Source organism: Pleurodeles waltl, chromosome 11 (assembly GCF_031143425.1).
Source record: "Pleurodeles waltl isolate 20211129_DDA chromosome 11, aPleWal1.hap1.20221129, whole genome shotgun sequence".
NCBI lineage: Eukaryota > Metazoa > Chordata > Amphibia > Caudata > Salamandridae > Pleurodeles > Pleurodeles waltl.
The window spans coordinates 813571246-813597520 of record NC_090450.1 but is presented as its reverse complement, the minus strand read 5'-3'; the positions used below and the strand labels follow the sequence as shown (position 1 = coordinate 813597520).

The 26275-nt window shown below is 44.0% G+C and overlaps 1 protein-coding gene across 18 annotated transcripts in view; it reads right to left on the bottom strand.

The window, feature by feature from the left end:
• The window catches only part of MTMR3 (myotubularin related protein 3), a 1044680-nt gene that overhangs the window by 679794 nt on the left and 338611 nt on the right, over positions 1–26275 (bottom strand). For all 18 annotated transcript variants that reach the window (XM_069214606.1, XM_069214607.1, XM_069214612.1 and 15 more), the window contains one exon: positions 11378–11494. In XM_069214606.1, coding sequence (XP_069070707.1) covers positions 11378–11494 — 117 coding nt within the window. The remainder of the gene's footprint in view (positions 1–11377; positions 11495–26275) is intronic.

Below are 26275 nucleotides of genomic sequence, written 5' to 3'. Positions count from 1 at the left end.
AGAACGGAGGAAACCAGTTGATTACCACATATATGACCCTGCTTTGTGATAATAGCAACGATAAGTGCAGAGAGGCTCATTAATGGGGCGGGGGACCTGGAAGGCCGTAACTTCGCTACTATAGACAGAGTGCGGGTGGTGCCCACTGGAGGCAACTGAATGGACCATCCGGAGCGACTGAGCTGAAAAGGGTGGACCCCTACTAAGGACCTGGCCACGACAGATAACTGAAGGTATTCCACAAAGAAGTGGTGACTGGGGGTGACAACAGCTCGGAGGCCCGGTTGGTGTCCCTGTGAATGTGGTGAGCCATACACACTGTGACCCTAGGCAAGATGGGTAAAGAACGAGTGCCCAGACAGCCCCAGAGTAATACCATTACTCAGTATGCAACTCCACGTCACGCTACGCAGAGAATCAACAGGCAGGCCTGAAATTCGCTGGACCGAGCATCAGAAGAACAAGAGGAGCCCTTGAGAGTGGCTCTACTGGAGGCCATACAGGAATCTTGTGTGGCGCTGGAGGGTGAAATAGCTTATGTCTGCATTGAAGTCAATCTCCTGAAAGCAGATCTGCGCAAGGTGGCTGATAAAGCATCTGAAGCAGAAACAAATATTACCTCCCTGCAACTGAAGTGCAACCATTTAAGCAACAAATGACCACTATGACCGTGATCGCAACAACACTGGAAGCTAGGGCCGAAGGCATGGAGGGGCAAGATGGGTAAAGACCGAGTGCCCAGACAGCCCCAGAGTAATACCATTACTCAGTATGCAACTCCACGTCACGCTACGCAGAGAATCAACAGGCAGGCCTGAAATTCCCTGGACCGAGCATCAGAAGAACAAGAGGAGCCCTTGAGAGTGGCTCTACTGGAGGCCATACAGGAATCTTGTGTGGCGCTGGAGGGTGAAATAGCTTATGTCTGCATTGAAGTCAATCTCCTTAAAGCAGATCTGCGCAAGGTGGCTGATAAAGCGTCTGAGGGAGAAACAAATATTACCTCCCTGCAACTGAAGTGCAACCATTTAAGCAACAAATGACCACTATGACAGTGATCGCAACAACACTGGAAGCTAGGGCCGAAGGCATGGAGGGGTGGTTAAGATGAAATAATATCTACCTACTGGATATCCCTGAAGAAGAGGAGGGGCTATCCCCGAGGAATTTCTAAAAAAAAAAAAAAAAATGGGTGCGATCATACTTCATACAACTGGACCTCTCAGATCACTTCCTGAAAGAGAGGCGCACAGGGCACTGACTGCTCAGCTTCCTCCGGGGCCCCCTCCTAGGGCCATTATAACCCGCCTCTTAAATTATAGAGATAGAGGCGCTGTCCTTAAGGCAGCTAGGGACAATTCTACACTGCAATATGAAGGAAGAAACATTGCCATTTACCCAGACTATACACATAATGTTCAAGAGAAACGCAAGACCTTCATAGAGGTAAAAAAAAAAAAAAAGCCACAGAGCTACAAACATTCGCTAAATTCTGTTTATATCCTGCTAAATTGAAAATCATCTATGCTGGAAAGATGCAGTTCTTTGAACGACTGGATGAAGTTTAGTCATGGCTGGACATGTCTGATCTTGTGCGTGGTCACCCTGGGATGGTGTTGGAGAGGCCGAGTGCATGTAGTGGTCAAAGGAGAATCTGTGGGTAACAACTGGCCCGACAGGGGCAATCCACCCGAGGGGGTACGGGCTGAGTGGTGATTTGTGAGGACGGCAAGATGGCTCCTGCCGGCAATAAACAGAAAGGGACCCTGGAGACTGAGGGGGAGGACTCCTCTATTGAAGCTCAGACAGCACTTACACCATCCAACAGAGATGAAGCAGTACTGGAGACAGGCGTTGGGACTGAAACTGTGCGTGGCGAGTGAGTCCCATGACCATGGGAATTCCATGTCGCTATGAACTCAGACACTCATATCCTTTATACTGCAATGTTTATCATGTATCAAGATGTATATATCAGAGATATGCCTGAAACTTAACTAATTGACAATAACATGAAGCGGTTAATACCAGGACTTGGTTGCCTGGGTGCAAGGAGATGGAGGGGATTATGTGGACATTATTTGCTGGGGGGAGAACAACATTACATTTTAGATACAAATGCATAAGTATGGATCACAATTATGATGGATTGTGGTATGCTCCATTACCTGAACTGTTATGCATTGATAGATGTCCATATGCTGTATCTGCCTCTCAAAGACATCTCAAGTGCAATATGACTGGAATCAGTACCCAATGTTGTGTTGTAGAAAGTGTTAGTGAGGGTGGGCCGGGTGCCGAGAGTTCACATTGACAGTTATATACTGTTAAGGGGAACTACTGGTTTCAGTGGGTGACGATGGCGAGGTAGTGCTGGTCCTGACACGTACAGACATGTGGACAACAAAACATAATAGGTTACTGTATTCTTGTCCAGGGTGGGGGGGATTGTTTTGTTAATCTGTCATACGGGTACTTCCTACGAGATCATGAATGCATTGTTCAGGGTACATCGCTACTACAGACCTACATGCAATACACTAAATAAGTGGAAACTCCTCACCTGGAATATTCTGAGATTGGGATCCTATCAGAAACGCTTTAGAGTGCTCTCCACACTTAAACAACAGGGGATAGGTATTGCATGCCTGCAGGAGACGCACCTTACTGATCAGGAAGCAGAAGGAAATGGAGAGGGTCAAGTCTGTTATGCTAATTATTCCTCATATTCCCACGACATTCTAGTGTGGTCTAGGACTCCTTTCACACTGACATATATGGAGGCAGACATTAAGGACCGTTTTCTCTTTTTGCAGGGTACACTAGACAGTATTGAGGTAGCATTTGTTAACACTTATGGCCCGAATGAGGATGATGGTAACTTTTACGGAGCAATCAGGGGATTGCTCGTACCCATAATAGCAGCTAAAATATTCTGAGTGGAGACATCAATTGTGTCCTGTATGGGGAATTAGATCGCCATTCCCCATTCCCAAACACTAAACCCAGGATAACAGCACAACTGCAGGAAGTAATGGCCTAGCTGGGATTGAAAGATGTGTGGAGGGAGGTCCACCCTGAATGGAGGGACTACAAATGCCACTCAGCAACCTGTGGCACATATAGTAGGTTGGACAGAATCTTGATGTCGGACCATGTAGCCCCAAGGGCTGGGGAAGTGGCGCACCTCTACTGTTACTTATCTGATCATGCCTCAGTGGTGTGTTCATTGGACTGGGGAGTTAGTGTCCAACTGACCAAAACATGGAGATTTCCTTTTGACGTATTACAAGACGCGCATGAGAGGGACACTGACAGAAGTACTCCAACGTTACTTTGCTGAAAACTGACAAGGAACCCCGAGCCATGGAGTGGGAAGCGATGAAAGCAGTTATTAGGGGTCATTGCATAGGATTAGCGTGTGGAGTGTGTAAAACTCTGCAGGCAGAACTCCGTCAGGAAACTGGCAGCATATCAGAGGCTGCTGCCTGCCGATAGTGAAGGGAGAAAAGATGAGTTTGTGCTCCTTTGCCAAGTGTTGTCAACGAGAGAGCAACTTGAACGATACACACTGACTTCATATTGACAATTGCTACATAGACAGGGGCATAGCTCTGAGCGATTGCTAGCGAATACTGCGCTGTAAAACACCACGCACATCTATCATGCGCTTCAGGACACTGGTGGAGGCTGATGCACGCATGCAGGCTGAAACAGTAGACACACTCAAGGCACTCTTGGAGTAGGTTTACTCCAAAGCTGGAGAGCAGGACCCGGCTGAAGTGACAGAATTTCTTGGAGCTTTCACTCTACCGCAAATTAGGGATCTAGAAGTGCAGGAACTGGACACAGACATTACACTTGAGGAACTTAAAACAGTGCTTACGGCACTGCCAGGAGGATAATCACCATGGCTTCCCGGCTGAGTTTTATCAGACTTACGTAGTGGACATTAGTCAGAGATTATGGGAAGTATTTCTAGAAGCCAAAATGAAAGGGATTTTACCCCCCACGGTGCGGGAAGGAAGCATCGTAATGATATAGAGACCTGGCTTGGACCCCTCTGACCCATCTGTATATTGACCCCTTACCATGGTTAACACGGACACCAAAATTCTCTGTAAACTCTTGGCATAACCACACACATGTACAAAGCACTCTTAGCAGATAAGCTGTGACTCCAGTTTAAATCTAGAAATGCATGGGAGGAGGAACAGGGAGAACATTCTACTGACACCCTGGCAAGAAATGTGCTTTCTGATGAACACTGTATCTAGTAATGTCAGATTTAAATTGGCTCAGTTTAATTATCTGCATCGCACTTATATTACACATGTATTACTACATAAGACTGACCCATTAAGGACGGACGGGTGCCCCCGATGTCAGGAACGCAAGGCAATTTTTCTGCTCTTGGCTTTGTGCTGCCCACTGGTCCGAGGATACTACAAGAAGGTCTTGCAACACTTAGAACACAATTGAGAGATACACATTGAGTTTACTATTGGGAACATGACAGTTCCAGAAGTCATGAAAAATGGAATACAAATTCATACATTTGATACCTCTTTTGGTCAAGCGGAGGGTAGCTTTCAACTGGCTGGGTCTACAAGGGCTGCAGGTGAATCACTGGATAAGAGATGTTGTGGAATGGGCAGTGGCGGAGGAACTAAGGCTTAAGCGGGTAAGAACTGATGATAAAGTTGCGGATTACCTTCAAACCTGGAATGCACTAATAGATACGTTTGAAACAGGATATAACCTCTCACTGGAGAACTCGACAGATGAGGAGGTATAAATATACATAACACTGGTCTTATTCCTAGTGTACGGGGGAAGTAATACTGTTTTTGTTATGATATATTCAGGTAATTGAAAAAGGATGTGGTCATGCAGAGAAAGGACTAAAGCTGTTTAAGGCTAATGACTGAATGTTTGATTGATCTTGTATATTATTAACGTTGTATTATGTTATGTTTCTTTTGAGGGCCATGTTTGTCATGATGTATGTATCAAGGAAACTAATAAAACAGATTCTGTAAAAAAAGAATGTATGCACCTTACAGATTCTGTAAGTAGAAGAAGAGAGGCTATTACTGACCTATTGTGTGTCTTTATTCTTCTGCAATTGTTGGAGCAATTTTTCCGGGGAATGACAATTTACCCAAATGCTTTTTTTCCCCAGAGTTGCAATTTAAGGTATAGCAGACTGTAGTAATACGGAAGACCAAGCAAGCAAAGTACAGAAAGGGGCGGTACAGTAATATTTAGTAACTAGTTAGCAAGAGCAGAAATGAAACAGAAATATTTGGGATTCACCAAACACAAACATTTTAAAGGAGAGAATTAATTAACTATCTTTTAGTAGGGAAAGGCACAAGCATTAGAGTGTTTTACAAGCTGAATCATACGATGCAGACTGACTGTTTCCATGTTAAAGAAGACAAAGAATAGTGAAGATTCCATAGCACGGAAATTAGGTAATATGACACTATCAGCAAAAGTCAAAAGGGGGGACAACATGTCTCCAATTACCATAAATGCAATTAGACAAACAGGGAGTGCATATAACAAAAGGGGCTTATCAACATTGATTCACAAGAAATGGTTTAAACATCGGCAAAGAATAATACCTTGTCAGTTTGTGGGGTGTGTGGCCTGCTAGTGAATGACAATTGTAGGACAAATCTATAATGTTCTTAACAGTGTACAATATACCACAACTGCAGCAGATCGAAGTGAGATGATTAACATGACCAATTGCAGCTGTTTTATGCTCCATTGGCAAAACGTTCCACCACTAAAGACCAGAGCTGCTCTTTAGGGTGAACAAACTAAAGTGTCCAGCATACTTGATAGAATTGGGTTAAATTCATGCATACAGCATCTCTGCAATGTGAGAATACAAACACTCTAGAAAATATGTTTTCAATGGCAAGCAGAGCTATAGGAGTAGAAACAGTGAATTACTTACAGAGGTATCATGAGAGTTGAAAGGCAATGTATTCTATCAGAAGAAAAACAAAACGGCGATGAGAACAAAAGCTCAGGGAGCAGTGTTAAAACAATTTTTACTTGCACAATAAGCATCTGTTTGTAGCAGGTACTGCTGTAAATTCACATACTGTGCATACTCCTGCAATCTAGTCTTGGGTCCAGACGTGTACAAGTTGTTTTTCTTCAAAGACGTCTTTCATGTGAAGGGATATTGAGGCTTCTCTTCTTGCTGGTAATGCACTTGGACATCAACTCCTTTTTTAGATTGTTTTCCCGCACAGCAGGTGAGGATGGAATGTGAAGCGAAGCGATGTGCAGAGAGATGTCTAGGTAAAGAGGAATATGAGATAGAAGGATGACTGCAGTGGGCACAGGCATCCAGGGAGGAGGGTGGGCACATGTGTATCTACAGCACTACGTGCCACAAACAGATGCTTACTGGTTAACATTTTCCGTTCGAGGCATGTGTGGCTTTAGATACTGATGCTGTGCATAGACTGTAAAGCGGTCCTGCCAGAAAGCGGTGGATAGCATGTGGAAGTTTCAGTAAATAGAGAAAGTGTACAGAGAATTGCCTGGCCAACACTGGTTGTTTGCAAGTCAGCACATCCACACAATAATGATTTATAAAAAATATATGGTGTGAACCAGACAGCTGCTTTACAGATGTCAGCTACAGGGATGATCCCCTGGAAGGCCAGAGAGTCATTTTTCCAAGCAGAGTGAGCTCTAGGAGCAATGGGCAATGCCCTTTTAGCTTTAGCACAGAAAGTCTGGATGCATTTTGTAATACATCTATGCCTGATTTTGAAAGGGCCTTTCCTTTGTGGGCTTAAAGAAAGCAACAAAGAGCTGTTGCATCTTCCTAAAGGGTATTAGTTCTGTCAATATAGTACAAGAGGGCTCGTATAACATCCAAAGTATGTAAAGCCCGTTCTGCAACTGAGTCAGGTTGAGGGATAAAACAGCAAGTTCAATGAACTGAATGAGGTGGAACTGTGAGAGAACCTTAGGGAGAAATCTGGGGTTGGTGTGGAGGACAACTCTATCCCTGTGTATCGGAGAAAAAAAGTTCTTCCAAAGTTAGTGCCTGAAGCTCACGGACCACCTGAGTGAAGTGATGACGACCAGAAATGCTACCTTCCAAAGGAGAAACAGAAGAGGACAGGAGTGGAGGGGTTCGAACAGAGGGACCACGAGTCTTAGCAATACAATGTTGAGGTTTCCTGTCAGGGCTGGTGGGATCCGAGGATTAATGACTCTTTTGAGACTCTTCCTTTAAGCTTAAATTACTGGAATTCTGAAGACGGAAATGTGTTGCCTACTCTGAAGGTAAGTGGCTACAACAGTTAGGTGTAGTCATATGTATGCAAATGCTAAAACACAGGTTTGGAAGTAAGTAGGTAGCAGACAATAGCTTGTATTTTGGCTGCTAAAGGGGCAATGTGTTTTGAATGACAATAGTAGAAACATCTCTTCCACTTGGCAGCATAACAGGCACAAGCAGTAGGCCTCCGTGCTTCTTTAAGAGTGCTCATGCATTCGGATGGAGGATTAAGGTACTCAAATTCTAGGGCTTCAGGAGCCAGAAGGCAAGATTTAGGTATGTGTGATCTGGGTGCCTGATTTCTCCATGGTTCTCCGTGAGAAGGTCTGGCATGTTGTGCAGCCTCTCAAGCAGAACTACTGAGAATTCGAGAAGGACTGTGAACCATGGTTGACGTGCCCAGGTAGAAGCCACCATGATGAAGTAAGAGACATCTGTTCAAGCCTCCGAAACAAATGAAAGTGGTGAGAGAGGATGAAAAGTGCAGGCAAATATCCCTGGCCAACACATCCATAGTGCACTGCTCCTGGACTGTGGGTGTAGGAACTTGGAGGCAAAGCTTGGGCATTTGGCTTTTTCTGCCATAGCAAAGAGGTTCATCTCGGGGAGTCCCCTATGCTGGAAGTACTGGAGAAAGACTGCATGGGGCACTATGGTAATACAGGCAGTCATCATGCCAAGGAGGCGCACAACTGTCCTGACCGTGACTTGGTGGCTTGGTTGAAAAAAAGGATTAGTAACTGGAAGGACAGTATATTGGCAATGTTTGGATAAGCCATGCTACTTATGAGTTGAGGATCGGCCCCAGACAGGGCACAACTGTCCTGACCATGACTTTGTGGCCTGGTTAAAAGAGAGGGATTCGTGACTGGAAGGACTGTATCCTGTCAACTTTTGGATAAGCCATGGCAACTTATGAGTTGAGGACTGGCCCCAGATAAGGCTACAAATGGAGGATTTGGAGGTGGACTTTCTAGCACTGATCATAAACCATAGTTGTTGAAGTAGGTTTATTGTGAGCTGCGTTTATTCATTGGCGTTTCGACGGGTGGCACTTTTGATGAACGAGTCATCCAGATCGGGGAAGATATGGACATCTTGTCTGCCCAGATGAACGGCCACTACCACAAGGTGCATGGCGAGTACCCTATGGGAACTGGTGCTTTCCACAGACTACAAACCTGAGATACTGATGATGTACTTGGTCAATTGGTATGTGGAAATAAGCGTCCTTCAGGTTGAGAGCAGCCATGAAGTTGCCTTTTGTAGCAGTGGGATGGCATCCTAAAGAGTAACCATGTAGATGTGCTCAGAAGGAATATGTTTGTTTAAAGGCCCGAGGTCCACAATGAGTCAAATGAACCGTCTTTTTTGGGAATGAGAAAATATAGAGAGTACACGCCCATGCCCTGCTGATGGTGAGTGACGGTCTCTATCGCCCCTTTGAGAAGGAGAGCTAGAACCTCTTACCTGAGTAGCTTTTGATGTTCTGGGGAAAGTCTGCGTTTGTAAGGCGGAATGGTTGGAGGCTTGGAAGTGAGCTCCAGACAATAACCATGCTGGATTTTAGCCAACACTCACGGTTCGGACATGAGCATAGGTAAGGGAAGCACTGCATTTTTTGACCACCCTAGATGTGATGACCCGTGGGGTCGGACGAGGTTGAGAAAACTTCTGTGGTGTGACGCAACATACCTTTGAGCATGTGGAGGTCCTAGTGGAGCGGTGTGTGAAGAAGATTGTCTCAAAAAGGAAACCCTCCTCCAAAGGCTCAGTGTCGAGCTCCGCATAGGGGAAGGAAGTAGCCATACCAATCAGTGCATGTAGGAGGCAGAGTCATCAGTAGGAGAGGGACAGGCAGTAAAGGTTGGGTCTGTGGGTCAGCATCATAGGTGTCTCAGGGACCACCCTGCGGAGGATTGTCAAATGTATCCCCTGACACCGTTGTGTTTGAGTGGGGACACCCCTGAGGCGTGTAAGGATTGGGTTACCTAGAGAGGTGGGCGGAGAAGGTTAGAGTTGTGGAAAGGAGAAAAGTGGAGGAAGGGAAAAGGCCAAGAGACTAGTATCCTTGTCAGGTGTCTTGCGCTACTTGGGAGAAGGTGGCAAGTCCAAAGATTCCTCAAAAAAATAGCTGATGCTTGGAGGGTTAAGCACCAGAAGTTGGAGGGAGGGCTAAGAACTGGACCCTATGGGGATGGATCACAAGATGTTTTTGCCTGGAGTCAAACTCCTCTTGAAGCTTGTGGGAGATCGGTTAGACAGCACCCGAGCTGAGGCCAGTCTTCAATGCCTGCTGAGGTTTTCTGTTTGAGGGCATGCTGAAGGTGTCTACTCCAAAGTGCGTGTCAGCGTTGAGGTGGGCGCAGGTGGTGTCAAGTGTGCTGGCCTTGACGGTTTGTTCAGCGATCAGCCAAAGCTGGGCATTATGCTGAAAGATGGTGGTTTGTGCTGAAGGCAGTTGTGGCCCAGCAGACGGTCTCTAAGGCTCCAGGGCGGCAGAACGATCCTTATGCTGGATTTGCTCGACATATGAGTGGTGGCAAGGGGGAGGAAAGTCTGTACTCACAACAGGCTGCACCTCAGGCAAGTCCTCGATCTCTAGATCATAGCCAGAGCTTTAAGCTAGGAGGAAGGTTACCTCATTTGCTGCCAAAGGTTGTGGGTGATTTTCTCCCTCGAGGTCCTCTAATCCAAAGAGGTCTGGTGTGTGGTCTCCACCCCTACAGGACATCTCGAGATATCAATCCTGACAGCCACCAAGGATTTTCATGGATCTGAAGGAACAGCTGGCCTTTCAGGCAAACTTGTTGTATTCGGGAGACAGATACAAATTAAAGACCTGACAGAGTGCAGTCCAAGGATACTTCGCATGTCAGTAAGAACAGTAACAAAACGGCGTAAGTTCCATCATTGTCAAGACATGGTGGAGAGAAGCATACAGGAGACGGAAGAAGGATCCAAAGGGCAGAGGCTCATGTGGGCTGAAGTTGATCCGACTGTCACATGGTTAAGTTTAAGCTGTCGATACAGGACGGCAGAGAAAAAGAAAAACAAGTTCAATAAAAATACTAACGAATGGTGACTGAACAGAGCACGACAACGGTGCTGAACTGGAGCACGATAGCACACTCCCAAACCAAACGGCGGAAAGAAAATTTAATAATGGAGTCAATGACTATGCACATTACCAGTAAGAGGATGAGTCATAGTACCTTGTGAATCTAAGGACTTTTTCAAACGTACATGAACCCAACATTAGATGGCAGGAGTGTGCACAGCATATGTATCTACAGCCACACATGCTTCAAACATAAACCTTCCAAAAACTTTAAGGGTGGCACTCGAATTTTGCAAATTAAAATCTCCCTGAAGTTTAATAGCTATGACAAGTCGATTTATAAAATGTTTATGCAAAAAGAGCAACACTGGTGCTACTATGAATCCAGCCAATGTACAAAAAGCTAATCGTAAAACAGAAATGTCTCATGTGAATACAGATCAGAAATAACGACATAGGCAATTGTTAAACAGCAAACGTAGGCAAAAGACATTAAATGCACCTGCTTGGTATACAACTTTGTTTCTTAAGTTCACCTATCTGCTTTCTCCTTCTCTGGCATCCTCTCAGCTCTGGTTCCAAACGCAAATGTCCAACACTGTGCTAATGCGGTTGGTGTCAATTCATCAGAACACCACGCCAGCAGCAATCATCAATTTATAAGCGAAACCAGGGATCAGGTTATTTCAAGGAAATATTAAACTGCAGTACTTCAATAATCAGATAGAGAGCCAAGCCTTCACACGAACGTAATTGCCGACAAGAAGTATGCACAGTTTCTCAATGACTACAAGCACAACATGTTTTTTATCAAAGGAACGGATGGGTCAGCATTTCATTAAGCAAAGACCTCCTTGAAGTCGTAATAGCAACCTGATCAAAGGTCAATCACTATTCTTCATTAATTAAGATTACAAATAATGATTTCCTCCAAGCCACTATAAAATACTCTGTCAAAATAAATGAGAAGCACACGATTGAGTTACACTTACACTGACGCTGGATTCCTTAAACTTGATGTGTAACCGATAGTTTGAAAGCGCTATTATGGCATCCTCTGCGCGTCCGACATACTCTGTGCTCTCACCATGTAACTCTAGGAAAGGGACCTGCAAAGGTGGGAAGTGGGGTGGGGGGCAAAGAAAGGTTTGTAAACTCAGATGCAGACACCCAGACTGCAAAGCTCCACAAGAGAAACCAAAAGCAATAAAGGGACAAACAACTTAGTGATACTTGCATCAATGTTATACATGTTATATGCATATGTAGAGGGAAGATATGAATTGCAGCTACTTTAGCTGTACTTGTTCAGTTTAGTAGGAATTTTGTACAGTTTAGGCATATAATTCATGCATATTAATGCTCGTGTAGCATCTTCTCTGTATGTGAAGAAAAGATCGACTGGAGTTCAAACTGCTACACAAAGTGTGTAACCAAGAGCACTGCGAATTAAAAAATGCTGACCTCTAATGTTTGTTCCTTGGTAAAGGATTTTTGTCATTTTTCAGCACAGCGTGGACAGCACTTTGCTAACTCATTGCTTAAGAACCTTGCTAGAAAAACAGACAGTTGAAGATAGCATTTTTAGAGCTTCACTGGTGTTTTAGTGCTCCATATAAAAGAGCTGCTCTCTAGCTAGACCTAAAGAACTGCCTAGGGTTCAGTTCCCTAATTCCTTTTTTCATATATTTCTTTACATTTGTCAACCAAAATATTACCTTTTTTTTGGGTTGCTGTTATGCGACTGAAAAGATGTTGTATAAACAGTACTAGGATGCTCTACGTATGAAAATGCCTCATTCTAATTATTTTTTAGCCCTATTAAATAACATACTGTGCCTTAAGTGCCTCAAATGCCAGAAACCCTTATCTCCCCTCACATATTGATTTCTTGGGTTTCATGTCTGAATTAACATCTCAATGCCTATTCACTTCAGACTGTTCTTTAAGGAAACACTTTAAATTCAGCAACTCCTATTCTAACAAAATGGCATTCAAGAATGGCTCCCTTCTGTCTTGAGTAAAAACAAAAATGTATCAATCTAGTTGTTCATTAGTCCCTGTGGTGACGCTAAAGTTTATTACTAGGAAGTTAACTGACAGACTGCTGCTTGTGTTGGAAGATCTTCCTTTTCTCAACCTTTCAGGCTGTTCTACTGACATAAATGAGGAAGATATTTGAGAACTCATAGAAAAAGTGCCCTTATTTTAGGATAGCAGACCACTAACCATATTTTCAATGGCAAAAAAAACCTCTCGTTTTTAATTTCTAAAATAAACACTTTAGGTTTTAGAACTTTGAATCCATCAAGATGGCTTCAGATGTGAAAACTGTTGTCAATAAAAACAGAATATTGGCACTCTAGTTGTTTATTACAACACTGTGGAAAGCTGAAGTGGAGCACAGGAATAAACTGATGGGTTGTTACTGCTGCTTTTAACAGTATATGTTTTACTCAGAATATTAGACTTTAGTCTCACACGGCTGAGGAAGATAATTAGTGAGTACTAGTGAATAAGTTAATTGATGCATAGTTAATTAAAACAATTACATATTGCATATACATAAAAAGAAACATTTAAAATATTGCCATACTTACACAGTATAACCACTGTAACGTTCTAGTTAATAAAAGTTTAGCTAGATGATAGAAGTGCTTTTAAATTTGACCTCTTTAACAAAAGAGGCAAATCTAAAATTAAACACAATGTCCCAATGTGTTAGTGACCTAAACCTGAACATTTGGTCCGTGCATGTTTAGACTAAAGGGCTAGCAGCTTATCACAGCATGCACATGTGGGCCACTCAAGTTTACTATACTTGAATTTATAGGATAAAGCCAGAAACACCAACAAAGAATTGTGCTTTCATACTAGTACACCTCGTAAGGCGAGTACTAGTTTGAGATTGCCAGCTAAAACAAGATAATAAGGTGACCGGAGCTAGCCGGTTACTAAATTGCCAAGAAAAGCAAAATCACTCATAATTATTCAGTGCAAAATCAGAAGGCTTTGTATCTATGTGCAAGAATCCCCATTATAAGCCCAATGGTAAGAAGCAAAATGGTGAAGACCCTCCTAGTTCACTACTGAATGGATGAGCAACACTAACATGCAATAAAAATTTAGTGACTCTAGCCACTAGTTGTGCTTTATGCCTGTTAGGAGCGCCATCACAGCTGTGCGACACGATCGGATTCGTAGAGCTTTCAATGAGGGACATAATTTCTTTCTCTTAGGCGTAACCACCAGGCAAATACACAAGAAACGTCAAACTCTTTTGGTTAACCACAAAGGTGGCAGGAACGATCTGGCCAAGTTTGCTTCCAGGATTGGACTAGATCTGGAAAAACTCTCATGTAGATTTGAAGAAAGAAGTGTTGGATAGTGCCTGCAAGGTGAGTTGTAAGATATGACTGGGGTGCCAGGATGTGTATGTATGTAGGACAAACCAACTGTGGTGTTGTCTTGCCATGTCTGCTTTGTCTGATGTCCAAGAAAAATGTGAAATTATAGAAAATGTGTTCCCCTTTTTGCTTCTGGAACACTTTTCATAACACCTATGAGAAAACAGAAAGGAAAATGTTACTTACCCTGTAAGCATCTGAGAAAGAAAATAAGAAGAGTCCAGCCAGTTGACTTCCTTAGAATGCCATTTTTATATGGTAAGTGTGAGAACTCTAAACCGGAAGGCCTGGACTCTATGCCTCCCAATAGTAATAGTGCTAAATTGATTATAGGTGAGTTCCCACTTCAGAAATTACAAATAGTAAGCACTATGCTTGAATAGTCGTTTAATGCATCAGAGTAAAGAATTCAGTTCCATAACTATATGATCCAGTTGATTAATGACAGTCTTGAAGTTGAAGTTAGGTTCCAAGAAATCAACAAAGTAGTAATCCAAACAATTAGCATCTGTTTGTGGCATGCAGTACTGCAGATTCACATGCTGTGCATACTCCTGCCATCTAGTGTTGGGCCCAGATGTGTGCAAGTTGTTTTTCTTCTAAAAGGTCTTTTGAGTCACAAGACAGTGTAACTCTTCCTCTTGGCGATAATGTGCATAGTCATCAACTCCATCGTCAGATTGTTTTCACACACAGTGGGTGAGGATGAAATGTGAAGTGGAGCAGTACATAAGAAGATGTCCATGCATAAAAAGAAAAAGAAAAGGAGAGAAACTGCAATAGCCACAGGTGTCCGGGGAGAAGGATGGGCACATGTAAATCTACAGCACTAAATGCCACAAACAGATCCTTACAGGGTAACATTTTCCTTTCGAGGCATGTGTGGCTTCCCTTTATGGGATTTGGAAAAAGCACAAAAAGGTTGCAGTGTCTTTCTGAATGGCCTAGTCCTATCAATGTAGTAAGTAAGGGCTTGTTTCACATCTAAAGTATAGGCCAATTGAATGATTAAGCTGGAAATCAGACATTACCTGAAGAAGGAATCTGGGGTTGCTGCAGAGCACACGCCTATCCCTATGTACTTGGAAGAAGGGTTCTTCCAGAGTTAATGTCTGAAGCTCACTAACACGCCTGAGTGAGGCGTAGTAAATAGAAATGCCACCTTCCAAGAGAGGAACTGAAGGGAGCAGGAGTGGAGGGGGTCAAATGGAGGTCCCATGAGTCAAGTGAGTATAACTCCATAAGGGTGTCGGTGGGACCCAGGGAGAACTCACTCTTTTGAGACCTTTCATGAAAGCTTTAATGGCCGGTATCCTGAAGAGGGCAACGTGTTTTCTATTCTGAAGAAAGGCAGCTACAGCTGCTAGATGTAACAGTATAGAGGTAGCCTGCAAGTAACAGACAAAGTTTTTTTTACTACAGCTTTGTACGGTCTATTTGTTTTTAGAGACAGTAGCAGACAAATCTTTTCCTCTTGGCTGTGTAGCAGGCATGGGTGGTAGGCCTGCAGGTTTCCTTGAGAATGCTCATGCACTCAGGTGGAAGATTAAGATATCCAAATTCTATGACCACAGAGGCCTGATCGCAAGATTGAGGGATCTGGTTGCCTGACTTCTAAGTGGTTCTGTTGGAGAAGGCCCGGCCTGTTGTGGAGTCTCTCATGCATAACTAGAGAGAGTTCAAGCAGAGTTGTCAACCATGGCTAGTGAGCTCATGTAGGGGTTACCAGGATTAGAGCCATTTGCTGAAGCCTCTGAACCACATATGGAAGAAGATGGAGAGGAGCAAAAGCATAGGTAAACATCCCTGACCAGTTCAACCATAGTACATTGCTGTTGGACTGTGAGAAACTGGAGGTGAAGAATGGGCATTTGGCCTTTCCTGCTGTTGCAAACATAGCTATCTGTGGGAACCCCCATCAGTGAACAAAAACGTGAGAGGACTTTGGGTGAAGTTCCTATTCATGGAGTTTCTGCCGCGTCCTGCTGACCAGGTCAGTAAAACTGCTGTCCATCCCCACAAGTTACTCTGCTAACACATGAATTTTGTGGCAGAGACCACAACACCAAATGGTCTGGGATAGCTGAGACCGCTGTGGAGAGAGTGTCGGCCACCCTCCACCCCCACTCCTTGTTTCTGAAGGCACTACATGGCTGTCATATTGTCCATTTGAACAAGAACAATCTTGTCCACCAGGTGACGAAACCCTTCAATGCCAAGCGAACGGCTAGAAGCTCCAGGTAGTTGAGGTGGTCACCCTGGAATTTGGTCTCCTATTGACCCAGTACCATCAGATCCTGTAAGTGTGTGCCCTACTCCATAAGGGAGATGACTGTTGTAACAATTGTCTGCGATAACAGGGTTGAGGAAAGGTTGCCCTCGCAACAGGTTATTGGTGTTCCAACACTGCGGACAGTGACGTGTGGCTGCCGATCACACTAGATCATCCCAATCACCTTATGCCTGAGACCACTGCTGAGACAAACATTCTTGCAACGGAAGCATGTGAAGCCTGGCATGAGGTACTATGGCAATGCAAGAGGCCATTACGGCTATGAATGTCCCGACTGTGAGCTATTAATCTGGTTAGAACAAAGAAATTAGTGCCTGAAAGGACTGGATCCTGGCAGAATTTGGATAGGCTACACCTACCACCGTGATAAAAATGGCCCCTAGGTAAGGCTGGATCTGTAGGGGTTGGAGGTGGGATTTGTGGCGTTGATGGTAAACCCTAAGCGATTAAGCAGATTTATAGTGACCTGCTTGTGTTCACAGCACTGCTGACAGGTGGTACTTTTTTTTTTTAAGTCAATCATCTACATATGAGAAAACATGGACGCCCTGTATGTGTTCAGCTACAACCGCAAGGCACTTAATGAATATCCAAGGTGCAGTAGTGACCCCAAAGGAGAGCACTTTCAACCGGTAGTGCCTTCCGCTGACAGCAAATCTGAGATACTGATGCTGAGCGGGATGTATTGGGATGGGGAAATGGGCACCCTTTAGGTCAAGCGCAGCCATAATGTCACCTTGCTGGATAAGTGGAATGATATTCTGGAGGGTTCGCATGTGAAAATGCTCTGACAGGATGTATTAGTTTCGTGGCCTGAGGTTCAGAATAAGCTTGATGGACCCATCTTTTTCTGGGTATTAGGAAGTACAGTGAGTACACTCCTGTAACTTGCTGAGGGTGGGGGACGAGTTCTATAGTTCCTCTGATAAGGAGGGCTTTGACCTCCTCCTTGAATAGCGACTGATGTTCCGGTGAGTATTTTTGTGTTTGCGACGTAGAATGGTGGGAGGCGTGGAAGTGAACTTCAGACAATAACCATGTCAGATAATATCCAACACCCACCATTCTGAAGTGACGGTTTGCCATGTAGGAAACGGCCACCCATTCCCTGCCGCATCTATGCGTTCGCTTTTTTTTATCTTGTGGCTGGGCATCTCTGCTTTCCTGGAAGCTGGCTCACTTAGAGGCAGTGGTGATTACTAGGGAGTCAGGTGGGAGCTGACCACGGATATTTACACGGTCAGATGGGGAGGCCTTATAATTTTTATCCACCCTGGATGTTATGACCCTAGCCTGGACAAGGTATTTAAAATTGTCAGGGATGTGACGCTGCATGCCTTGGTGTGATGAGTGGAGGAAAGAGTCTTGAAAAGGAAGTCCTCCTCTCCCATGTGAAGTTTCACTTTAAGGAAGGAGGCAGCTCTACTAATGAGTTCTTGAATTTATGTAGTCATCGAAAGGGGAGGGGCAGGCACGATAAAGGTGTGGTTCTGTGTCCCCTGGGTAGTAGGAGTCCCATGGGTAATCCTGTGAGAGATTGCCAAATGTGTCATTACACCTACCACGCCCACTTGTGTCAAAGTGTGGAGTGAGGTGTGATGTCAAGTGGGGTCCCCTGGTGTTGGAAGTGTAGAGGGCCTTACCTGCTTTCTTGAGTTGCTTTGCAGTATTCGGAATGTCTAAGACCTCCTTCAAGGACAGGTGACATTTCAAAGGTGGAGTAAAAGGGCCCAAAGGGCAGGCAACGATGCTGCGCCCGTGTAGGTGTAGATGACCAGGTGTTTGTGTCTTAAGTTGAGCTGATCTTGCATACTTTGGAGGATCAACTTGTCAGACTTGCTGGTCAATGCCAAAGTCTTCATCTCTGTGGATGTCTTTAGTTTCAACTCCAAGGTTACCACGGTGCAGAGGTGGAGGAGGTTGATGCCAAGGGTTGATTTGGTTCCAGTGCCAGGGTGGCTGGTGCAGAAGCGGTCTTCTCGAAGGCTTCTTCGGTACCGAGCCAGAGCTGGGCAGGGTGTCCTACGTGGTGAGTCCGTGCAGATCATGGTCCAATGGCAGTGGTAGTCCAAAAGCCTGTCCCTGATGTTCCTGCATTGTTGAGTGCCTTTTGCATGAAGACTCCTCAGGAGGCATGCAGTGTCGAGGAGGAGGGGTGCTGTACTAACAGGCTGCTGAGCAGGAGGAAGGTCCTCAGTCTCCAATTTGGAGCCAGACATTTTTTCAGGGGGGGATCCTTTTCATCTACAGCTGATGGTTGTGCATGTTCTGTCCCCTTCAGTGTCCCCTCTACATAACAGGTCCATCAGTACGTGACATCTCGAGACGACAAGCACAACGGTTGCAAAAAGCTTTTTTGCATTTTGTGGCAACAAACTACAGTGATGCAAGGGAGAGCCTGTAAATCAGCCTTATCGTAAGAATCCTTGATTATGGCCTTCAGCTTTGAAAACTAAGCAATCATTTGTGAAAGACCCTCCATTTCATGAATTATCAAGCTGCTCCTACGAAAGTGCTTGCTGTGACTAAAAACTGCAAATTTTGCATTACCACGCTTGTTAAAACGCAGGTGCAACATGTAACCAGAATGTGATCTTGGGGGTAGAAAAGCTGTTTGCATAAAAGTAATGTAGATTGCTTCAACTGAGGGCTTTGGAACTGAGATAAGTAACTAACTACAAATTATAGAGTTTGTGCAAAAATGCTCAATTGTTGAAATCACGTTTTTTGCTTCTATGAAGTTTTAATTATGTACCAGCCTGTACTAGAATGATTAAGCATGTACAGTGTATCTCAGTAGATATTCACATATATAAAAGGCCCAGGTGGATTCAAGCAAGAGAGAATATTTTAGCAGCCTTGTCAACTGCATGTTCCTGCTTGAGTGTGGGCAATAAACATTCCTTTTTATGTACCTACCACCAATGTGTGCTGACTGTTTATTTCCTTTGAGATAATTATACTTCAGAAGTCAGATTGCAAGGTTGCGGGATCGGGGGTCTGGGTGCGTGATTTCTCCATGGTTCTGTCACGAGAAGATCCTGCCTGTTCGGCAGTGCTTTATGGGGAACTACTGGCAGTTCGAGGAGTGTGGTGAACCGCAGCTGTCATGCCCATGTAGAAGCCACAAGGATGAGGGTGAGAGGTGCCTGGTGAAGTTTGCGAACCACAAATGGAAGCAGTAGTAGAGGTGGAATAGCATAAGCCAATATGCCTGACAAACTCATTCATATTGCGTTGCCCTTGGACTGTGGGTGTGGAAACCTGGAGGTGAAGTTTGGGAATTTGGTGTATTCTGCTATGGTAAAGACTTCTATTTGTGGTGGGCCTTACACTGGAAGAAATGGAGGAGTTCTTACTCATGGACTTGTTGTTGCCTTCTGCAGATGAGATCTGCAAAGTCACTGTTCACTCCTGGTAGGTACTCCACTAACAGGTGAACGTTGTATTGGAGAGCCCACCTCCAAATGGTCTGGGCTAAAAGGGAAAGCTGGGAGAATGTGGTGCCCCCTTGCTTTTGGAGATAATACATGGCTGTTGTGTTGTCCGTCCTGATGAGAACTACCTTGCCATCAGGTGAGAAAGGAAGGCCTTCAATGCTAGATGAATAGCTAGTAACTCTAGGTGATTTATATGGAGATGTCGCTGATTGGGTGACCAGTGGTCCTGAACAGACAGATCTTGTGAGTGTGCTCCCCATCCTGTAGGGGAGGCATCTGGTATGGTTCTCTGCAGAACTGGGTATAGGAAAGGCCGTCCTTTTAACAGGCTGTTGGTGTTCCACCATGGCAGAGATTGGCACGCTTGATGGTCGACCAACACTAGATCTTCCCATTCACCCTCCATTTGAGTTCATTGGTGTGCTAAGCACTCCTGCAACGAACACAAGTTGAAGTGCTATGCTATACATGAAGCCATCATTTCGAGGCAACACATGACTATCCCCACCATTACCTGTTGACCTAGCTGAAACTGGGGAATGAATGCCTGGAATGACTGCATCCTTGTAGTATTCAGGTAAGCTATTCTTAATTTTGAGTTGAGAATTGCCCCTAGGTACTGTTGGATCGAAAAGGGGTGGAGATGGGATTTTGAGGCACGGATTGTAAAGTCTAGTTTGTGAAGTAGGTTTATGGTAATCTGAGTGTGTTGGTATGCACTAGTGTCATCTGGCGGAGATAGGTTTGCAGGGCACAGCTCAGGGTTTGCATCAGCTGGTGGGTCAGTGTCGTAAGTATTCCATGTGTCAACCTGTGGTGGAATATTAAAAGTGTCCCCGTCTTCTCTTCCCCCTAAATAAGTTGACTCTTCAGGTGAATATGATGCAGGGGCAGCTGGTGAAGCAGGAGATGAGGGTGAATGGTGCACAGCTGATGTAGGTGGCGGGCTAATGAATAAAGGACTTTTGGCTTTGTCCTTCTTTTTTCTCTGCTTGGGTGGAGTTGGACAGTCCAAATCTTCTTAAAAAACAGCTCCCTTTTCGAGGGTTGAGCACCACTGGATGTGGGTCTAGTAATAATGCACCCTGTGTCTGAATGTATCATGATAGCCTTGTGCCATATGCCTATCTCTTCCAGTAGTCTTTGAAGCAGGGGTTCCACGGACCCCAATCCATAGACAGTTTTATTGGGCACAGATGTTTTCACCTCCAACAGCGATGCTTTCAGCTCCAAAGAATCTAGGCTCTGATGGGGCATATTTTGGTGCTGACAGTGGCTGGTGTTTCTATGCTGAAATGTTCGGCTCAGAAGCTCGACTCCGCTGTGAAGTGGCACTGAAGCAGTTGGCTTCAATGGTTTTCTTTTTTTGGTGCAGCAGTTGGTGCCGACCATTGCCAAAGCAAGTGGCAGCCCTGCAATGTGTTTGGGTTAGTCTTGAATGGGAAATCGAACCTGTGGGATGGTTTGCTGAGGTCGATGTCAAGGTGGTGGGGGCACGACACTCGTGGCTGGTTGAGCAGTAGGCAGATTTTGCATCTCAATTTTGGAGCCAGAACTGTTGTCCAGAGAGAAGGTCCCTTCATCCACAGCTGACGCCTTTGTGTGGTGTTCTTCTTGGATGTCCCCGGGTCCGAACAGGTCTGGTGTATTATCTGTGCTCCTTCGAAACATGGAGCCCTAGAGTTGCATAACAACTTCTTGGACCTAAAGGAGTGGCAAGCCTTGCAGCTAGGCACGTGTTCGGAGTAGAGGACCAGATTACAAACCTGGGGGAGGTTGGTGTGAGAATACTTAGCATGTCACCAAGGACAGAAGAGAAAGGGCGTCCGTTCTGTCACTGAATGGACATGGTGTGGATTGAATATCTAAGTTTCAAAGTAACACCTCGAAGAGCGAAAGCCCAATAGGTGCTGCAGTCTATGCGAGTCACATGGATGAGATTAAAGTTGAACCAAACAGAGGAGAGTGAGAGACAGGACCATGATCGTTAACAATACCCATTGAAAGCAGGTACGAACAGAGTAAGGAGCATGTCAGTGTTGAAACAGAGCAGAAGAGTACATGTCCAAACCAGACGATGAAAGAAAGCAATCTGACAATGGAGTCAATTACCATGCACATTACCAGCAAGAGGAGTCGCCGCACTGTCTTGTGACTTGAAAAACTTTCTTCAAAGAAAGTGCACACACCCGAGCATAACAATAGATGGAAGGATTATGCTACGCATGTGTACCTACAACCAGATACACCTCAAACAATTTAATTTCAACTGTAATGCATCCCCCATTGCTCCCCTCAACTAGAGGGCACAGAACTGCTAGCACTGAACATTTTCCGGGGAGAACAGGTCATCCTCAGGAGTGCCTTGAAGGGTGAAGGTGTGCTGGACCACTTCTGGCAGAAGTCGCCACTAGTGACACTGGCTCTGTTAATGATTAATACACAGAGCGACTAGAATAAATTGAGGTCATGCTGGCAAACACATGTAGGGGAACTGGATAAAAACTCGATGGAAGCACTGGAAATCCCTCAAGAAGTTGAAATCCAAATGTGGTTTAGTCTAAATCAAATTTAAAATACTACATAGGGAAGAGGCAAATTGCGGCAAACGAGGGATGTTTGATTCTGTTATACATCAACTTGACAAGTAAGAAAAACTTGAACTGCTGGGCAAAGTGGAAAGCATTATTTCTCTGGGCTTTTTGTAAACTTGGCACTGTGTAATGACCTGTACCCATTTAAAGGGGTGACCTCTACTGCAGAATATGAAAGCACGGACATTACATTTGAAATAATGAGTACAACACACACAGAGTGATGGCGGCACCGTGATGACAATGGTTGAAGAAGCAAATGCGAGTCCGTCATCTGTCGTTTCACTTAAAGTATGGAGTAATCTATTTAAAGGCTGCTCAGGTGACTGTTTTTCTTTCATTTTTGCGCAAATCACATTGAGAAAGGCAAAGAATGCTGAAACGCGTCTGTGGCGCAATAAATTGGATCTAAAGTACCCGTGAGTGCTCCATCTCTTCTTCTTGCTTTAAATGATTAATGTGCTGCCACTTGCACATAATGGATGCACCGTCAAGAGTTCGGCATTTTCTAGTGGACTTTGGTGAGGAATTTAAATTAATAATGCCAGAACCACCGCTTGCCAAAGGAATGCCATATCGACTGACATAATGTCACACATTACAATAATGTGAAGGCTCTGATTACTAAATTGGCGCTTTGAAGCATGTGATGTTTCTAAAGAGGCAAATTGCGGCAAACGAGGGATGTTTGATTCTGTTATACAGCAACTTGACAAGTAAGAAAAACTCGAACTGCTGGGCAAAGTGGGCGTCGACTCCCTCTTAGATTGTTTTCCCCGCAGAGGGTGAGGTAGGAGTTGTGTATGCTAGTAATAGTGCCCATGCAATGGAGTGAAAGAGTATGTACATAATGAAGTTTCAAGTAATATATTTACAAATGTACAAATGTTTAAGATCTACTTCTAAACGGCTACAGGCTCCCGGGAAGGTGGGTGGGCGCATGTGAATCTGCAGCGACTAATGCCACGAACAGATGTACACTTGGTAAGTGACATTTTCCGTTCGATGGCATGTGTAGCTGCAGATACACATGCTGTGCATAGACTAGTAAGCAGTTATCTCCCCAAAAGCGGTGGTTCAGCCTGTAGGAGTTGAAGTAGTTTGAAATAATGTTCTTAGTACAGCTTGACCTACTGTTGCTTGTTGTGCAGTTAACACATCTACACAGTAGTGCTTGGTAAATGTATGAGGCGTAGACCATGTTGCTGCCTTACATATTTCGTTCATTGGAATATTTCCTAGAAAGGCCATGGTAGCACCCTTATTTCTGGTTGAGTGTGCCTTTGGTGTAATAGGCAGTTCTCTTTTAGCTTTAAGATAGCAGGTTTGAATGCACTTAACTATCCATCTTGCAATGCCTTGTTTTGAAATTGGATTTCCTGTACGGGGTTTTTGAAAGGCGATAAATAGTTGTTTTGTCTTTCGAATTAGTTTTGTTCTGTCAATGTAGTACATTAGTGCTCTTTTGATGTCTAATGTATGTAGTGCTCTTTCAGCTACAGAATCTGGCTGTGGGAAGAACACTGGTAATTCTACCGTTTGATTCAAGTGGAACGGTGAGATTACTTTTGGTAAAAATTTAGGATTGGTCCGTAGAACAACTTTATTTTTGTGTATTTGAATAAATGGTTCTTGAATGGTAAATGCTTGAATTTCACTCACTCTTCTTAGAGATGTGATGGCAATTAAAAATGCAACTTTCCACGTTAAGTATTGCATTTCACAAGAGAGCATGGGCTCAAAAGGTGGACCCATGAGTCGTGTTAAGACAATGTTGAGGTTCCATGAAGGAACTGGTGGTGTTCTTGGTGGTATAATTCTCTTTAGGCCTTCCATAAACGCTTTTATGACTGGTATCCTAAACAATGAAGTTGAGTGCGTAATTTGCAGGTAAGCTGAAATTGCCGTAAGATGTATTTTAATGGAAGAGAAAGCTAGTTTAGATTTTTGCAAATGTAGTAAGTATCCTACTATCTCTTTTGCAGATGCGTGTAAAGGTTGAATTTGATTATTATGGCAGTAATAAACAAATCTTTTCCACTTATTTGCATAGCAGTGTATAGTGGTAGGTTTTCTAGCTTGTTTTATGACCTCCATACATTCCTGTGTGAGGTCTAAGTGCCCGAATTCTAGGATTTCAGGAGCCAAATTGCTAGATTCAGCGATGCTGGATTTGGATGTCTGATCTGTTGTTTGTGTTGTGTTAACAGATCTGGTCTGTTTGGCAGTTTGACATGAGGTACTACTGAAAGGTCTAGTAGTGTTGTGTACCAAGGTTGTCTTGCCCATGTTGGTGCTATTAGTATGAGTTTGAGTTTGTTTTGACTCAACTTGTTTACTAGATATGGAAGAAGTGGGAGAGGGGGAAAAGCGTACGCAAATATCCCTGACCAGTTCATCCATAGTGCATTGCCCTGAGACTGATGTTGTGGGTACCTGGATGCGAAGTTTTGGCATTTTGAGTTTTCTTTTGTTGCAAATAGATCTATTTGTGGCGTTCCCCACATTCTGAAGTAAGTGTTCAGTATTTGGGGGTGAATTTCCCATTCGTGGATCTGTTGGTGATCGCGAGAGAGATTGTCTGCTAACTGATTCTGAATCCCTGGAATAAATTGTGCTATTAGGCGAATGTGGTTGTGAATCGCCCAATGCCATATTTTTTGTGTTAGGAGACACAACTGTGTCGAGTGTGTTCCTCCCTGTTTGTTTAGGTAATACATTGTTTTCATGTTGTCTGTTTTGACAAGAGTGTATTTGTGGGTTATTATGGGTTGAAATGCTTTCAGCGCTAGAAACATAGCTAACAGTTCTAAGTGGTTTATATGAAACTGTCGTTGCTGAATGTCCCATTGTCCTTGGATGCTGTGCTGATTGAGGTGTGCTCCCCACCCTGTCATGGATGCATCTGTCGTTATTACGTATTGTGGCACTGGGTCTTGAAAAGGTCGCCCTTGGTTTAAATTTATACTGGTCCACCATTGAAGCGAGATGTATGTTTGGCGGTCTATCAACACCAGATCTAGAAGTTGACCTTTGCCTGTGACCACTGTGATGCTAGGCACTGTTGTAAGGGCCGCATGTGCAACCTTGCGTTTGGGACAATGGCTATGCATGAGGACATCATGCCTAGGAGTTTCATTACTAATTTGACCTGTATCTTTTGGTTTGGATACATGGCTTGTATTACATTGTGGAATGTTTGGACTCTTTGTGGACTTGGAGTGGCAATTCCTTTTACTGTGTTGATTGTTGCTCCTAGGTATTGTTGTGTTTGACACGGCAGAAGGTGTGACTTTGAGTAATTGATTGAGAAACCTAGTTTGTGTAGGGTTTCTATGACATCATTTGTGTGTTGTGAACACTGTACTTGCGTGTTGGTTTTGATTAACCAATCGTCTAGGTACGGGAACACATGTATTTGCTGCCTTCTGATATGTGCAGCTACTACTGCTAGACATTTTGTAAAAACTCTTGGCGCAGTCGTTATTCCGAATGGCAACACTTTGAATTGGTAATGTATCCCTTGGAATACAAACCTTAGGTACTTTCTGTGTGAAGGATGTATTGGTATATGAAAATATGCATCCTTTAGATCCAGTGTTGTCATGTAGTCTTGTTGTTTGAGCAGTGGGATTACTTCTTGTAATGTAACCATGTGAAAGTGGTCTGATTTGATGTATGTATTTAATATTCTGAGATCTAGTATAGGTCTTAGAGTTTTGTCTTTTTTGGGTATCAGAAAGTACAGTGAGTAAACTCCTGTGTTTAGTTCTTGTTTTGGTACTAATTCTATTGCCTCTTTTTGGAGCAATGCTTGAACTTCTAATCCTAGAAGATTTATATGTTGTTTTGACATACTGTGTGTTTTCAGTGGGACTGTTGGAGGGAATTCGAGAAATTCTATGCAATAACCATGCTGGATAATTGCTAGTACCCAAGTATCTGTTGTTATCTCCTCCCAATGTTTGTAAAATTGGCTTAGTCTTCCCCCCACAGGTGTTATGTGATGGGGATGTGTGACTTGTTATTCACTGCTTATTTTGAGGACTTTTGGGGCTTTGGAATTTTCCTCAATTTTTTTGGAATTGTCCCCCTCTATATTGCCCCCGAAAACTTCCCCGCTGATATTGGCTTTGGTAAGTGGGCCTTGTTTGTG